Here is a 15,736-nt window from a genome sequence, read left to right as displayed (position 1 = left end):
ACGCTGCTGCCATCGTCTCTACAATCACTGTCATTTCTTCCGAGGGCTTGTCCGAGGGTCCACTGCTCAAGGCCTCACTGTAGCTGTGACCAGAGGTTGAGGGGTCTTCTCAGTTTGTGCTCAGCGGTTCCAATCTTTTTCAGAGATCTCCTCCCGTGTTTACAGTATTTTGTATCTGGCAGCATTGCCTTTAAACTGTATGACTTGGCTCAAACGTTTTGGGTATCCTTCCACAAGCTTCTTACAATAGTTGGGGCCATTCCGAAACATTGACTTTGTTGTCCTTAAGCCACTTTGTAACTAAATTGGCAGTATGCTCAGGGTCATTGATCATTTAGAAGACCCATTTGCACCCAAGCTTTAACTTCCTGGCTGACATCTTGAGATGTTGCTTGAATATTTGTACATTATGTTCTTTTACTTATGACGCCATCTATTTTGTGAAGGGCACTAGTCCCTCCTGCAGCAAAACACCCCCGTACTTCACAGTTGGGATGGTGTTCTCAGGCTTGCAAGCTTCCCCCATTTTCCTCCAAAATAACGACTGTTATTATGGCCAAACAGTTCAATTTTAATTTCATCAGATCACAGGACATGTCTCCAAAAATTGGATCTTTGTCCTTTTGGACTCGTTTTACTGTGGGTAACTCTCTTACCAGCTTCAGCCAGCATCTTCACAAGGTCGTTTGCTTTTGTTCTGGGGCTGATACGCACATTTCCCACCAAAGCACGTTCATCTCTGGGACACACAACCCGTCTCCTTCCTGAGCGATACGATGGCTGGACATTCCCATGGTGTTTATACGCAAGTATAGTTGTTTGAACAGATGAACTTGGCGCCTTCAGGCATCTGGGAATTGTACCCAAGGATGAACCAGGCTTGTGGAAGTCCACTATTCTTTTCCTTATATCTTGGCTGATTTCTTTTGATTTTTCCATGATGTCACAGAAGGAAGCAGTGTGTTTGAGGCGTGCCTTAAAATACATCCACAGGTGTGCCTGTAATTAACTCAAATGTTGTCAGTTAACCTATCAGAAGGTTCCAAACGCCATGACATCATCATTTGGGTTTTCCCAAATTGTTTAGAGGCAAAGTAATCTTATGCTGTGTCTCAAATCCGGGTAAGCATCCATCGAAGGACCCGGCCTTTGCAGTCTTCAGAGTCCTTCGGAGAGACCTTGTTAACCACATCAACCGTTGTTAAATTGGATAGTCTAGCCTTTGGAGCATTTCCTGGTTGCGTCACCAGCTGTTTTACCCTTATGTCACGATTTCTGACTGAAAATAGTAAAAAACGGTTTTAAAAATGTTCTCTCTCATTTCTGGCATTTCGCAAAACTACGTAATTTTTGTAATCTTAACCTACGTAAAACAGGAAATGTTTAGTCTGACTTAATGTCTGACGGTGAGGAAAAAAAGGTTTTGTGTCTTTTTATACAGTGTATGTAAACTGGTTTCAACTGTAACTTACTCTAGCTTGACCTGAACAGCACTGAGTGTCCACCTTTAGTCAAATTCATCATTAACAACTGTAGCCAATGATGATGATAGCACAGTATTTTTTAAAGACACAACCTAAAAGTAATGGAGAAACTGTGACGTTATATGAACACTGTAAAGCAGTTTGATGTGTTATGGTGAATTTAAGAAAACATTAGCTGTTGTTAAATGACTGATCTTTTTTTTTTTCATTTAGAAAGTTAGCTAATGTCAGGGAGGGCCGAAAACGTATGTGTCAAAATAACAGCCTCCTATTGGCCGAGCAGGTTACATTTTGGAACAATAAAAGGAATCAATTGCTAAGAACACTAATACAAAAAAAACTCCTGCTTTAATAAACCTTATGACAGAGGTTGCTGATGTTTTTATTACATTTTCCACATATGAATTATCAGAAGTAAAAATTACATTGCTTCTTCTGTCAAACCATCCAAACTATGAATTTGTCACATCACAATGGACACAATCATTACTGCATGTTGTAAATGTGCATGAGAAAACACAACAAGCTCCTTTTCATTCCATAGGAACCCACCCAAAACTTTCTCACTGTATTCCTCACCAACACTATGACTCAGTGGAACATGAAAATGGGTGAAAAGAAAACTGTCCTTCAAACAGAACAAGATTATCTAACCTCTGGACTCCCTCTGCAGCTGAAAAGACAACATCTAGGGAGCTTTAGCAAAAGAGACACAGAGGGAGGTTAGTTTTACAGTGAAGGTACCACACAGCTGAGGGTTAAACTGACACCAGTGGTTTGTGCTGTAAAATCTGGTGGTGGTAGAAGAGTGTTTTTGTACCAGTATATTCAATGTCCCCTGTACTTTACTGGCATGGTGCAACAACTACATTTGGATCATCGTGTTACACGGAAGATCTGAACTGAAAGCATTTAAACACAATACATGACAATAAAAAACAAGCATGTACATGCATAGTTGTATGGATTGCAATCAAATCACAGGAAGGCACCAAACAATCTGGAACAGATTTGATTCTCAATCAAACTTCAGCTGTGTCCTTCAGTCCTACCTTGCAGCATAATGTGCACACCTCACATTTCCTTCTTGATGATCAACAAAAACGTGTTTCAAAATGGTATGATGTGTTTACACTTTGTTCCACCACGACAGTCACTTCCTTCTAAAGAGCGAGGATTACGTTTTCTGGGCTCTCTCTTCCACGTAGAGCTGCATCTGTCAAAGGCAGAGAACAATCGGAAATCAGTATGAGCAAATTGGGTGAAAAGACATTAAATTTAAGAAAGAAAGAAAGAAATAACAGAGTTAGAGTTAAACCTCGCTTTAAATTTGGTGACTAAGATATTTGTCTTTGACCAGATATACTGAACAGTGAGTGGGATGTTTCTGCTCACTTTTACTATGTCAGATGTCATTGTCTTTAGTGGGATCAATCTTGGCTCCTGCATGTGGACCTCCTGCTCGTCAGCAACTATCCACGGAAAATCCTTGACAGGGGAAAAGCAAAAATGTGAGCCAACACATCCATGTAATCATTTACTTTTTATATATCATTAGTGCTGATTAAAATAATATTAATAAATAAACAGTTTACTCTGTTAATATTAGGAGTTCTACATCACAAGTTAATCCGTCGGGTTTATTTTTAAAACCTCACCTTGATGACTTGAACCTTCTCCATGTTGCGTGTAGCGGCATCTCTGGTGTGTACTAGGACTGTAAAGGAACAACCTGTGAAAACAACTACAGGTCACAACTAAGTCTATTCACACCTGGAAATAATTTACAAGTATTGCATCTCCTTTATCAAGTCATTGTCACTGCAAACTGCTTTTCAATCACTGCTTCCTGAAATTTCAGATCATCTAGCTTATGAGAGGTCATTTACTTCTTTGAATGGTCAATAAGGCTCAGTTGTCTCAGAGACTTGTGTAGGAGCCAGACGAATGTCACACCCTAAACTACGCCTCACAGGTCTGTTGTATGTGTCTGTCGTGTACTTTTCTTTATGTAATCATTAGTTCGATTACCTGGTGGGTTATTATTTAAAACCGCATCACACACACTGATCTTCAGGATGAACGCCCTCAGCAGCTGCTCCACATGTGTCAGTAACGTGTCTGAGCTGTAACAACAAAACCACAGGCAGTTAAGGACCATGATAACCAGAACAGCAACCACATAATAAGCATGCCATATATATCAATTGACAAAAAAAAAGACAAAGTGGTAAAACCTGATAGACAGTAGAGTTGGTTGGGAAATCTCAAACACAAATCTCTCCACTGGATGATGCTCTTTGTCCATGATGACAACGACTACCTTCTCTGCTTCATTCTGGGAGGAAAACACAAGACTTTAGCAGTGTACACACAAATGCTGTGAGAGATGACACTTGATCCTTACATTTACATCTGGTCAGGACTTACCTTCTCAATAAGTGGCTTAACACAGTGAAGTGTATCTTGGATATACTGATTCAGCTCTGGGTGACATGACATCTGGAAATAAACACAGCAAAAAAACAAAAAGACCAGTATTAGAGATACAAATAGGTAAGCCTTACAATTATGGGTAAATAGTAATTACACATAAATTCATGTGTTACCTGCACGGGTACATTATATTTCTTTCTCTTCTGAAATATTCCAGAGGGATAAACTTCACGGACATACAGGATGAGATGAATAGCGACCTCCAGGAACTCGCACAGGATGTCAGCAACGACTGGAAAAGAGGAATTAACGGTGTAATAACATATCTTCTGCAAGAAGTTCTTGTATTATGACAGGTTTCAACCAAACTCAATGCAAATTTCCGGCAATTTAGTATCTCCATGTTGGCTTAACAATACAGGGTACACCAAGTAATTTTAGGGAGAATTTACAGATATAAACAGCCCACTTGTATTAAGCTACGCCGATTGAAACAGAATATATTCATGATTCATCTTATTTATGTTCGTGGCTTTTCTACTCATAAGCAGGGTCAAATTTAATAGCCCAATAAATCAACTGGATCTTGTCGAGATATTCGTTGACAACACAGAGGCTATGAACCACGGCAAGAGGTCGGACGGTTCACAGTTTTACGCAAATGGTTAGTTTGGTCGTCTTACCTTGTCCAAAATTGAGGTCTTGCCTTGTTAGAGTTGTCATATTTCCTTTCCTCAAAGCTGTCAAACGAAACTGCTAATTTGCTAGCTAGCTAACGTTAGCACAACAGCGGTCTGTCAAGCGTTCATTATCGACTTGACGCTATTTGTGTTGGCAGAACGAAGATGACAACAAATGGGAAAGGAAGATAAAAATGCCCGTTTTAACAAAGATTAATGATGAATTAATAAAAACACTAATGTAGACTTAAAAACGAACTGAGGATATAATTAATTTCACGACGCGGTCCGCGGCTTTTTCCCTCTGTTACAAAAGCTCAGAGCTTCGACGCGCATTACATTGACGTCACTGTGTTTACAAGATGCTTACCGTCCACTAGTGATGACGTTGCTTGGTCGAACTGGCTTTCAAGGCACTCTAGGTCGAAGCTAAGTTCTTTAGGTTGTGATTCTTTAGGTTGATTTGAGTTTTATTGAACAATTGACGCAAAAATACATCTTCAATACATCAGACTGGGATGTGAATTCCAAAAAAGCATCTTTTTTGTTTAATGCAGCCACATGTATTTGTTAAACTTTGTTAAAAGTGAATCACTGAAACAAAGTCCGACAATCAGCATTCCATGACTTTTTTATTGTATTTTAATTAGTCTTCAGCACTCGATTTATTTCATCCTGCAATGTAACTGACTGTAGTCCTCAGATTTTATTTGTTTTAATTTCATTAAAACTATTTATCTATTTATTTACTTTGAAAAATGTGCTTTTTTATTCAGCAGCAGTATCAACAAATGGACACAAATCCTTTAGTGATGTCATATGGGTCAGGTGCACCCTGAACACACCACCATTGTTTTTTCACCTCCACTTTTTATTTTACATTTTAAATTATACAGCTATATAATTATAAATCCCAGAATGTATATATACACAAACATTTAGTCAGAGGTTTCAGGTAAGAGTTCCATGATGTTCTTTTTTGTTGTTTATAAACTGTGTGATTAGAATGTTTTTCCCTCAAAGGTCTGCAGAAATGTGGATTTTCCTTAAGTGATTGCAAAGGGCTCAAAATGGACGGTTGGACCATCTGAAACACTATTGGATTCACTCCAAGTCTGTGGACAAAGTCTGACTTTTTGAATGTGGACACTGGCAAAGACAGGGCTAATAATGGGGACACTCTTACAATGAGGTGACGGTTTCAGAAGGTAGGCAGGGTGGGCTAATTCAACAAACGTTAGTTTTTTAATGAGGTATTACTAACAATACACACATAACCTGGTTAGCTACATGCGTAGTTTAACAGTTTTTACACGCGATATGTATCTTTGAGCTGGCACTGGACAGGCTCAGGTTGTCACCACTAAAGTCAAATAAAGACTTATGGAAAATAAGATGCAGTTATTAAATCCTCTTGATAACAGGGTTGGTAAGATTATAATAGTAGTTGTGTGGAAAAACAGCCATTCAGTGTTTCCACTTCTATTCGTTTAACAGGGCTTTGCCCTCACCTTTGAGTCTGAACACATACCATCTGTCATATATTAACTTTCCTGGCTGCCAGACCAGTCAGGTCGCTCTATAGGTTGCCTGCTGTAAATCTGCATCCTCAGGTGTTATCTTTATAACAGGTCAGACACTTGGTCTTGCAGGTTGTGGAGCTGTGGAAGTCATGCCTTTTTTGGACTTCATAGCTGGAAGCATTTCAGGTGAAAAGAAAATAATTAAATTCAGTCTTATTTTCTACACAAGTTAATAGTATTGGGAAAGTAACATTCCATTGTTGGTTATTGCAGGTGCAGTGGGAATTGCAGTTGGATATCCAGTAGACACCGTGAAGGTTGCATGACACACAAAAAAGATAAACATGAGTAAATGTGTAAAATGATCTTTTTCTGACTCCTCATGTTTCACTGTTAGGTGCGCCTGCAGGCCTATTCTGTGTATAATGGGATATTTCACTGTGTTGCTAAAACATACTCTCATGAAGGGGTAGGTTCTGTTCAGTTGTTTCACCAGAAATCACTCTATAAATACTCCACTAGAGTCTCCACTAGAGATCACAGGAGAGGATTGGTGCATGATCATCTGTTTATCATTTCAGCTCCGTGGATTCTTCAAGGGCATGGCATTTCCGGTGATGACCACAGGCCTCGCCAATTCCGTTGTCTTTGGCAGTTACAGTAATGCTTTAGATTACCTCACTCAGTCTCAGCGCAGTGACAGAAGTCAAGGCAAACTAGCCACTGCTGCACAGATCTTCACAGCCGGCTGCTTCTCAGGCCTGGTGCAGGTAAGAACACCTGACGTTCACTGGCTGGTTTCATCCAAATCCCCCTGCAGGATCATAGGTGCAGATATTACAGGCATGATGACTGTTAGGGCTCTTAAGGACAACACATGCTTTGAAACTGACCACTCTCAGGGTGTGAAACTTTTTCAATCACAGAGAGAATAGCAAATTATTTCTAGTTTCATGTATTGTGTGTTCCCACCTACTATAAGGCAGGTGTTGAGGAAGAGCTCCAGAAAAAAGTTCAGAGAAAAGTGTAAAGTACTGATGGCCACTGGAGGTTGCAATGTTTATTACATACCAATAAACAAAAGTCTTGGTCAGTTAAGAATGTGTTTGACCAAGATAGCAGTCAGTGGAGAGGTCAGTTAGTTTTTTGTCTTTGTTGGTTTGAGTCTTTTCAAGGGATTTGTTATAACCGTCATAGCTTGAAACTAGATAGAGTGATAATAATTATTAATTCGGGTGGACTGACCCTTTAACTTGATCTGCTTTCAGGTGTTTGTATGTGCACCCATTGACCTGGTGAAGGTGCGTCTGCAGGGTCAAACAACAGCGGAACGATACCGCGGACCCATTCATTGTGTTGGAGTCATCCTGAGGGAGGAGGGACCCAGGGGTCTGTACAGAGGAGGGCTGGCCCTCGCCCTGAGGGACGTACCCTGCCATGGACTCTACTTCCTGCCTTACGAGGTCACTCGAAGGGCTCTGACTGAAACCGGCAAAGAGCCAGGTCAGTTTTGGAGACAATAGAACAGACCACCATTGATGTAGCACTCCAGAAGTGCCATATCACTCATTGGGGACGTGACAAAATAAATGACACAATACTCTGCATGAAAACTATTCAAAACCAGCAGTAGTGCAAATTTGCGACAGCATGCACCAGTATGTAAATTTGCAACCCCGGTATATTATCACATTAGAATAAGAAATGAATACACACAGATTTACTGCAGACCAATCAGGACAGGGACAGGCAGAAAAATGAGCTCCGTTAGGGCCACAGGGGTCTCGGTGGTCACCCTTGCGGACACATACAGGGAGATTCCATTCACCTGGTTCATCTCAGCTGCTCCAAGGGTCCTTAAGATGTATTAAAGGAGACATGTAAAGCTTTTCTCTTTTTTCCTTACAATGTGTATTTGCTTATCTATACTATTGAATTCTACCAGATAAGTGTTATCAAAAAATAAGTGAATACTACTTGCTTGGTAGTACAAAAAAAACTAAAAAAAAACACACGTGACTTCAAAGATTTAAAGTATAAACCTTTCTGTTATCAGGTACGTTTGCAATATTAATAGCTGGTGGCGTGGCAGGCGTGACCACCTGGTCATTTGCTACACCCATGGATGTGGTGAAAGCTCGGCTCCAGATGTCAGGGGCCGGCGGCCGAGTATACACCGGGGTCCTCCACTGCATGAGAGTGAGCGTCAGAGAGGAGGGAGTGAGGGTCTTTTTCAAAGGCCTCCTACTGAACAGTCTGAGGGCCTTCCCTGTCAACGCCGTCACCTTCCTCAGCTACGAGAGACTGATGAGGCTCTTCTGTCCACCTGCGACATGACCTCACTGTTGACGGTGACACGCCTTGTTTTACAAACTGAGCGGACTTCCCATGGTGTGAAAATTTCCCCATACATACACAAATTGACTGTAGTTCAGATATTCTCTGTGTTTTTTTTCAATATAATCAGTTGAAACTGTGTCAGTTTTAGTTGTTTTAAGTTATTGAACCTGAAATACTGTTTTAAACTTTTTAAAGTCTGAATGAAATGGCTCCAGCTGAGTCTTTTGATGGAAGATTATCAGGTTTAAGATGCTCATGTTTACTGGAAATCAATTCAATTTGACCTGACAAAATGTGAACGTAAACAGTATAAGTTTTTGTTTTCAGTTTGACCATTTCATTCTTGAACACAATGTCTGAAGACCACCTTGAGGGAATTTCTTGAAATCGGCACAAATGTCCACTTAGATTACAACTCTAACTAGATTAGTTTTTGGTGGTCAGAGGTTACTGTGACCTTCATCTGATGATATATATGATAAGTACGAGATGTTTAATAGGACAAAATGATGGAACAATTACATTTTATGTCCAAAAGGTCAATGGTCAGTTTAACAGTGACATTTTAATGTTCTGCAAAAAATGTTCTGGCCATTTTTCTGCATCATAGCTCAGGAACAGCAACTCAACTAGTGTGCTGAGGCAAACAACTGCCAGAAGGTAATGCTTGGTTTTGTTGTTTTTTTTGTTTTTTTTTTAAATAATTTTAATCCTGTCAACTGGCCAGAAAAAGTAAAAGTGATTTTCTTTATAAATAAACAATACTGTGACAGCTGAGAATGGTCGTTCTTGTAACTTTCTTTTCAAATGACGTTATCTTGAGATCGCATGTTAAGTATTTCGCAAAGTCAACATGATAGTTTCACATGATAAAAAGGTTATTTTGTATTGTTTTCTTGAAAAAAGTGTAAAGCTTGTCGAGATAAGTTAATGTATCACAAGAAATGAAATGTTGTTTTCTTAAGATCGCAGGATAATCATGATGAACTTGATCACCTAAATACATTTGCATCCTACAGCCATGAACTATGCCCAGTCACACCTGTGGTTAGACCTGTATCCTGCAAAACATCCACAAGCAAATATCAGCCATGACCTGATGTCCTCGCAGCCGTCCCTCTCAGGATAGACCCATGTCCAATGAAATGGTCTATCAGAGGCAAAACTGATGGTCATAATATGGGAATATCAAACTGTGGCTCTGTGTTTTCTCCAATACCAAGGAAACTTCCAAAATTTGGACCTCATGCCTCTGGGATTAGCTGGATAATACATTGTAAAAAACCTGAAAACAAGCTTTTTTTCTTCTTTTTTTTTTTTTACTTTATAGAGATATGTGGTTCTCACAGGACAGAGAAGCTACAAACATCATGATCTCAGAGAATATGATGTATTGCTCTAGATCAAACTAGCCAACATTATATAACATGAGCTCAATATTAAACATCTACAGCAGTAAAATGACACATACACATCAATGCAGCAGTAGTGGTAATCCACAAACATCAGATATATATAAAAAAAAACATTACATACAACAAACGATATTCTAATGGTGTGCTGTTATGTCCACCAAACTGGAAATGCCCCCTGTTTTAATTTCAGAAATCTGTCTACCTTGTTTAAACAGTAAGTTAGTGTTCAATAAAGGAGCATTTCATATGAGGAAATCTCTGGTGTTTTGAGTTATGTTTTAAAAACACTAAATAATTTGGTGGGAGTGTAAATGTTCTACATCCTGTTACAACGGAAGTTTATTTTGAAAGTGCTCCGTGTGCCTATAAACTGAGAAAGTGACAACATGGAGGGAGAAGCGGTGATAACAGACGGAGAGAGCAACAGGAGTTTAGCATCAGTCGAGAGGGCCACACAGGTAAATTCATTGCATTCATATATGTCCAACAGTTTTTAGTTTGTGCTAGTCTTCCCGTGCATGCAGAGCACGTTAATGCCTGAAGCTAATGTCCTCTGGTCCTCTGTTTGTGTGAGTTAAGTTCAGCTCTTTCATTGCTATGTGTTACAGATTCAGAATAAAGTCACCCCGGGCTAACTTCTTTGTGCCGCAATGCAACAACTGGACAAGCTAGCATAACACTGGTAGGTAAAGTCAAATGACGAGTTGTGGAAAATGTTTCGATAATTACATTTCACTGTTGAATCTTCTTTTCTATAGTACTTTGGTGTCATTAACACCTTAAACCTGGACATTGCCTCCAGTCATATACAGGCTTTCCTGGCTGCCAGACCAGTCAGGTCGCTCTGTAGGCTGCCTGCTGTAAATCTGCATCCTCAGGTGTTATCTTTATAACAGGTTAGACACGTGGTCTTTGCAGGTTGTGGAGCTGTGGAAGTCATGCCTTTTTTGGAATTCATAGCTGGAAGCATTTCAGGTAAAAAGAAAATATTATGATATAATAATTGTTATTGTGAAAGTAAATAAGTTATACTGTAGTCAGTGTTTGCCCCATGATGAAGTTGTAGGTTTTAGGAGGTGTCACACCCTTCCAGTTTATTTTGCAAAGTGCGCCATCCTGGAGGTTTTCTCTATATATGCAGAGGGACTCTGCAGAGGTACATATGAGTTATGATGAGCCAGTATTTTAAACTCATCTGAAAATGTCAATCTGCACGGGCGTAAATCTGATACCACCTTTGGATGGGACAACTTGCATGACATTTTCTTAAGACCGACTTGAGGAGGACACCAAGCGTAGTGGTGAATATCAAACACTCCAAACACCTTGTCGGATAAGAAAAACTTCATTCATACTGCCGACACTGGTAGTTGTGTTTACAGCGATAAACTGGCAAGGCAAATCTTTTTTTTTCCACAATGTGGGAGTCATGTCCCCCCAAACCCTCCAGGACTTGATTTGACAAACAAGTTATCTTTTTTTGCAATCCTATCGCCCACTGGGTGACCATTTACATCCACTGTCCACTTATTCATTTTCCCAATTGTTCATTGTTAACTCTCCTTTTTTCTAAAATGAATTAGCATTATCAAACAGTGCTGATTTACTTAACTTTAATTCAATGATGAAATAACTTAAATCCATGGTTATCTTCTATGAATCCTGAATCCCTTTTATGAAGCGTCCGTAGCAAGAAAAAAATTAACTTAAAGACTCTAAAGTTATGAGACAGAGTCCTCTCGTCTCCTTTCCTTTGTTTGACTTGCTTTTGCTCGCAGGTGTGTTAATTGACTGAGATACGAAGCGTCCATAGCGCAAAATGATATAACGTCAGAGATAAAACACTCTCCTCTCCCCCCCGCCTCCTCTCCTCCTCCTCAGCAGCGGCAGTCAGTTTTTATCAGCCGCTATTTGTATGTAGGGGAACCACTGGTAGTATTTGTAGTTTTTATATGTGGAGAATTTACATTTCCTTGTTGGTTATTGCAGGTGCAGCGGGAGTGGCAGTTGGGCATCCAATAGACACCGTGAAGGTTGTAAAACACTCTGAAAAACATTAACTGTCTAATGTCTAATACGCTAAACTAGTATTTTTGACTCCTCATGTTTCACTGGTAGGTGCGCCTGCAGGCCCAGTCTGTGTATAAAGGGATATTTCACTGTGTTGCTAAAACATACTCTCATGAAGGGGTAGGTTTTCTTTAGCTGTTTCACCAGAAATCACTGTATTAACACTCAGTCTCCACTAGAGATCACAGGGGAGAGAGGATTGGTGCATGATTATCTGTTTATCATTTCAGCTCCGTGGATTCTTCAAGGGCATGGCATTTCCGGTGATGACCACAGGCCTCGTCAATTCCGTTGTCTTTGGCAGTTACAGTAATGCTTTAGATTACCTCACTCAGTCTCAGCGCAGTGACAGAAGTCAAGGCAAACCAGCCACTGCTGCACAGATCTTCACAGCCGGCTGCTTCTCAGGCCTGGTGCAGGTAAGAACACCTGACGTTCACTGGCTGGTTTCATCCAAATCCCGCTGCAGGATCATAGGTGCAGATATTACAGGCATGATGACTGTTAGGGCTCTTAAGGACAACACATGCTTTGAAACTGACCACTCTCAGGGTGTTAAGCCGCTTCATTCACAGAGAGAACAGCAAATAATTTGTAGTTTTTTATAGTTTTATTCCTTGTTTTAGAGACCTCTAAGGAGCATTTAAAGATGTTGTGTGAAAATTAGACTTAAAATGTAGAGTGCTACTGCCCTCAAGAGGTTGCAGTCCCACAAAACAAAAGTCATGGTCAGAACTGGGTTAAGAATATTTTTTGACCTGAGACAGGCATGCGTGGAGAGGCCAAGGGTTCATGAAAATCAAAAGTTCAGCAATCACCCATGGTGACAGTCTTCTTATTGGCACAGTATTTTGTTCCTGTTCACAATCAGAACCTCCTCTGGAGGTCTGCTGTCTGTTTTTCACTGGGCCACTTGTAAAGAGACCGCCTGTTGCCTTTCAGGGAAATGTCTTGGCTGAAAAACTAAGTCAGGGGGCACCAAAATATTAGGATTTGTTCTAAGAAAACCATGAATACTATACTTGAAGTTGGGGATGGGCAATGATTTTCGATTATTCGAATAGTCGTTAAATCATAAATAATCGATTAGTAAATCATGTCTGAAAAAAAATATTCCTTTGTTTTACTGGCGCCTTCCGCAAGGGGGCAGTATAGCATTTGATACACTGTGTGATGGGCTGACGTTAGATGCCACCGTAGAAGAAGAAACAAGCCGGAGCCATGGAGAGAGTGCTGTAGCCGTCAAAAAGTTCCGCGTGGAGCTATTTCAAAAAAACAAATGAAACAGAGGTGCAGTGTAATCTCTGCGAGGCAAAGCTTGCATATCACAAGTCTACGTCAACCATGCACAGTCATATGAGAGCGAAGCACCCGATAGAAAGTGGAGGCCTGTCGTCGTCACAGCAACAGTCAATGGCCAGCTATCTCACTACTAGACGAAGAACATGTGATGCCAGACGCGCGGAGCAAACAGCGTCCCTCATTTCAAAGATGATTGCCGAAGACATGCTCCCCATCAGTTTCGTTGAAGGTGAGGGTTTTCGTGGGTCTCTTTCTGTCTATGCTGCTGCTGCGGCGGCAGGGGGGGCGATTAATCGATTAGTTCCCTGTGATTATCAAATAGTTCTGCTTGAAATGCCCATCCCTACTTGAGGTGCAATTTATGGGAAATCGGCCCATAAGTCTTTCAGATACTATGTCATGGATCTAAGTGTTAGCTGAGAATGACTGTTTTCATTGTGTGACGCACTTTGTGTTACTTTTGCTGTATGAATGCTATGCAGATATAGTCTAGTTATAATTTGGGTGGACTGACCCTTTAACTTGATCTGCTCTCAGGTGTTTGTATGTGCACCCATCGACCTGGTGAAGGTGCGTCTGCAGGGTCAAACAACAGCGGAACGATACCGCGGACCCATTCATTGTGTTGGAGTCATCCTGAGGGAGGAGGGACCCAGGGGTCTGTACAGAGGAGGGCTGGCCCTCGCCCTGAGGGACGTACCCTGCTATGGACTCTACTTTCTGCCTTACGAGGTCACTCGAAAGGCTCTGACTGAGACTGGCAAAGAGCCAGGTCAGCCAGTTTCCTTTGATAATATGAGAATACCGAGAGATACTTAAGTAGAGATCATAAGATGACACATTTTAATGATTCAAGACTATTATAAGATACTAAAGTTGGACTTCAGATCCAAGTAAATCTTTACTTAGTAAATCTCCTTATTTTAATACATATATTACCTATTTACTCAGTATCTCGCGTTTTTAGTAACGCGCACTTTTGTGTATTCTAGAATAATTTACTGTGAGTTTTGTCCTTTTTCTGGGTGAAACAGATTTCCATAAAGAAACCTCATTGATCAACGTAAGCTGGACAGAGCTTTTGTTAACTGCTGTTCAGGAGAAAGTTTGGTTTTAGTTTAGCTTGGTTTATTGTGGTACTTAACATAATTCTTAAGTACATACATGACTTAACATATTTACATTATGCACCAAACCTTTTTGTCCTCAGGTACATTTGCAATATTGATGGCTGGTGGCATGGCAGGTGTGATCACCTGGGCCTTCGCTACGCCCATGGATGTGGTGAAAGCTCGGCTGCAGATGTCGGGGGCCGGCGGCCGAGTGTACAGCGGGTTCATCCACTGCATGAGAGTGAGCGTCAGAGAGGAGGGAGTGAGGGTCTTTTTCAAAGGCCTCCTCCTGAACAGTCTGAGGGCTTTCCCCGTCAACGCTGTCACCTTCCTCAGCTACGAGAGTCTGATGAGGCTCTTCTGTCCACCGGCAACATGACCTCGCTGTTGACAGTGACACTCCTTTTCTTGCAAACTAGCAGGTCTTCCCGTGGTTTGGACATTTGACTTTAAATACACAAAATACACAAATACACTTTTAGTTTTTTTAAAATATTCAATCAGACATACTGTTTTTAAACTTTTTTAAAAGCCTGAATGGAATAAGTCAACTCTAATACAGCTAGTGTCAGATACCTCAGCACACTTTATTATGGATATTTGTGTGATGAAAATGTTCAAAATCATCTCCAGCAGAGTCTCCTGTGACTTGAAACGCTTATGAGTGAAGAAGAGGAAATGTGAACGTAAACATTTTGAAAGTTTTCACAATAGTTATTTTTTTTTTTAAATATAAAAGCATTTTATCACTGTGAAAGCGGCTTCCATATAAATAAACAATTCTACAGAAGCCGAGAATGGCCTTGCTTTCAATAATTTTCTCATGCCGTAATCTCGAGGTCAAAATCATTTGGTTTCTTGTGAGGACGGGTTAATTTACGAAAGGCTGTCTCGTGGGAGAATGGGAGAACTTGTGTTTTCTGACAATCATTGCACAATTATACAGAATTCCAAAACCAGTGTCATGATCATCTGATCACACTTTACTTTGACCTACAACATTTCCAGGTAATCTGATGACCCTTCTTTTCTTGTGGCAACAGGTTGATTCTCTCTGATCGAGCTGACAAAGTTAATTTTCTCAAGATAAAATAATTACTGAGAATACTAAGAGTTATTTGTGAGGGGTGCATCGTCATTTTAGTAAAGGCACCACTAGAAACTGCACTTGTAGGTCACATAAACATACTGCGTCTTTTACCAGTAAGTGGAACATTACTCTGTGTGACCTTTAGGTAAAGATCAGCAAGTCTCCAGATGTTGTCAGCTAAATGTTGACATGTTAACAGTCTTTGTAATCGTGCACATAGTGAAGCATTTTAGCTGCAAACAGCTTAATGTTCTGCTCAAGAATTCAGGGAGACAAAAAATAGA

The 15,736-nt window shown here is 40.4% G+C and overlaps 3 protein-coding genes across 5 annotated transcripts; 2 read left to right on the top strand and 1 right to left on the bottom strand.

The window, feature by feature from the left end:
• Positions 1-1,815: 1,815 nt before the first annotated feature.
• Positions 1,816-4,958, bottom strand: mad2l2 (mitotic arrest deficient 2 like 2). Its single transcript, XM_030424169.1, has 8 exons — positions 4,604-4,958; positions 4,094-4,212; positions 3,915-3,986; positions 3,722-3,822; positions 3,516-3,610; positions 3,143-3,216; positions 2,880-2,972; positions 1,816-2,700 (listed from the first exon to the last, which is right to left on the bottom strand). The coding sequence occupies exons 1-8, from the start codon at positions 4,641-4,643 to the stop codon at positions 2,662-2,664; spliced, it is 633 nt and encodes a 210-aa protein (XP_030280029.1). The 5' UTR covers positions 4,644-4,958; the 3' UTR covers positions 1,816-2,661.
• A 568-nt stretch (positions 4,959-5,526) lies between these two features.
• LOC115585244 (solute carrier family 25 member 45-like) lies at positions 5,527-9,240 on the top strand. Of its 2 annotated transcripts, XM_030423481.1 has the most exons (7): positions 5,527-5,808; positions 6,253-6,309; positions 6,397-6,440; positions 6,521-6,592; positions 6,705-6,893; positions 7,392-7,626; positions 8,180-9,240. In XM_030423481.1, the coding sequence occupies exons 2-7, from the start codon at positions 6,273-6,275 to the stop codon at positions 8,458-8,460; spliced, it is 858 nt and encodes a 285-aa protein (XP_030279341.1). In that variant the 5' UTR covers positions 5,527-5,808; positions 6,253-6,272; the 3' UTR covers positions 8,461-9,240. The 2 variants fall into 2 exon arrangements, with proteins under 2 accessions (XP_030279341.1, XP_030279340.1); XM_030423480.1 differs by having other exon boundaries at positions 5,527-6,309.
• Positions 9,241-10,211: 971 nt separating this feature from the next.
• On the top strand, positions 10,212-15,159 carry LOC115585243 (solute carrier family 25 member 45-like). 2 transcript variants are annotated; one of them, XM_030423477.1, is made up of 8 exons: positions 10,212-10,336; positions 10,487-10,560; positions 10,797-10,853; positions 11,868-11,911; positions 11,997-12,068; positions 12,179-12,367; positions 13,788-14,022; positions 14,461-15,159. In XM_030423477.1, the coding sequence occupies exons 3-8, from the start codon at positions 10,817-10,819 to the stop codon at positions 14,739-14,741; spliced, it is 858 nt and encodes a 285-aa protein (XP_030279337.1). In that variant the 5' UTR covers positions 10,212-10,336; positions 10,487-10,560; positions 10,797-10,816; the 3' UTR covers positions 14,742-15,159. The 2 variants fall into 2 exon arrangements, with proteins under 2 accessions (XP_030279337.1, XP_030279339.1); XM_030423479.1 differs by lacking the exon at positions 11,997-12,068.
• The last annotated feature ends 577 nt before the right edge of the window (positions 15,160-15,736 follow it).

The sequence above is a fragment of the Sparus aurata genome, chromosome 7, assembly GCF_900880675.1.
Source record: "Sparus aurata chromosome 7, fSpaAur1.1, whole genome shotgun sequence".
Classification (NCBI taxonomy): Eukaryota; Metazoa; Chordata; class Actinopteri; order Spariformes; family Sparidae; genus Sparus; species Sparus aurata.
Note: the sequence above shows the minus strand (reverse complement) of the source record. Positions and strands in the feature narration are given on the sequence as shown.

Excerpts from the sequence above, each read along its gene's own strand:
- mad2l2 (XM_030424169.1), bottom strand. The coding sequence starts at position 4,643 with ATGACAACTCTAACAAGGCAAGACCTCAATTTTGGACAAG. Across the intron at positions 3,823-3,914 it reads TTAAGCCACTTATTGAGAAG|AATGAAGCAGAGAAGGTAGT; the intron begins GTAAGTCCTGAC and ends TTTTCCTCCCAG. Across the intron at positions 2,973-3,142 it reads AGAAGGTTCAAGTCATCAAG|GATTTTCCGTGGATAGTTGC; the intron begins GTGAGGTTTTAA and ends TCCCCTGTCAAG.
- LOC115585244 (XM_030423481.1), top strand. The coding sequence starts at position 6,273 with ATGCCTTTTTTGGACTTCATAGCTGGAAGCATTTCAG. Across the intron at positions 6,310-6,396 it reads CATAGCTGGAAGCATTTCAG|GTGCAGTGGGAATTGCAGTT; the intron begins GTGAAAAGAAAA and ends TGGTTATTGCAG. Across the intron at positions 6,894-7,391 it reads GCTTCTCAGGCCTGGTGCAG|GTGTTTGTATGTGCACCCAT; the intron begins GTAAGAACACCT and ends ATCTGCTTTCAG.
- LOC115585243 (XM_030423477.1), top strand. The coding sequence starts at position 10,817 with ATGCCTTTTTTGGAATTCATAGCTGGAAGCATTTCAG. Across the intron at positions 12,368-13,787 it reads GCTTCTCAGGCCTGGTGCAG|GTGTTTGTATGTGCACCCAT; the intron begins GTAAGAACACCT and ends ATCTGCTCTCAG. Across the intron at positions 14,023-14,460 it reads TGAGACTGGCAAAGAGCCAG|GTACATTTGCAATATTGATG; the intron begins GTCAGCCAGTTT and ends TTTTGTCCTCAG.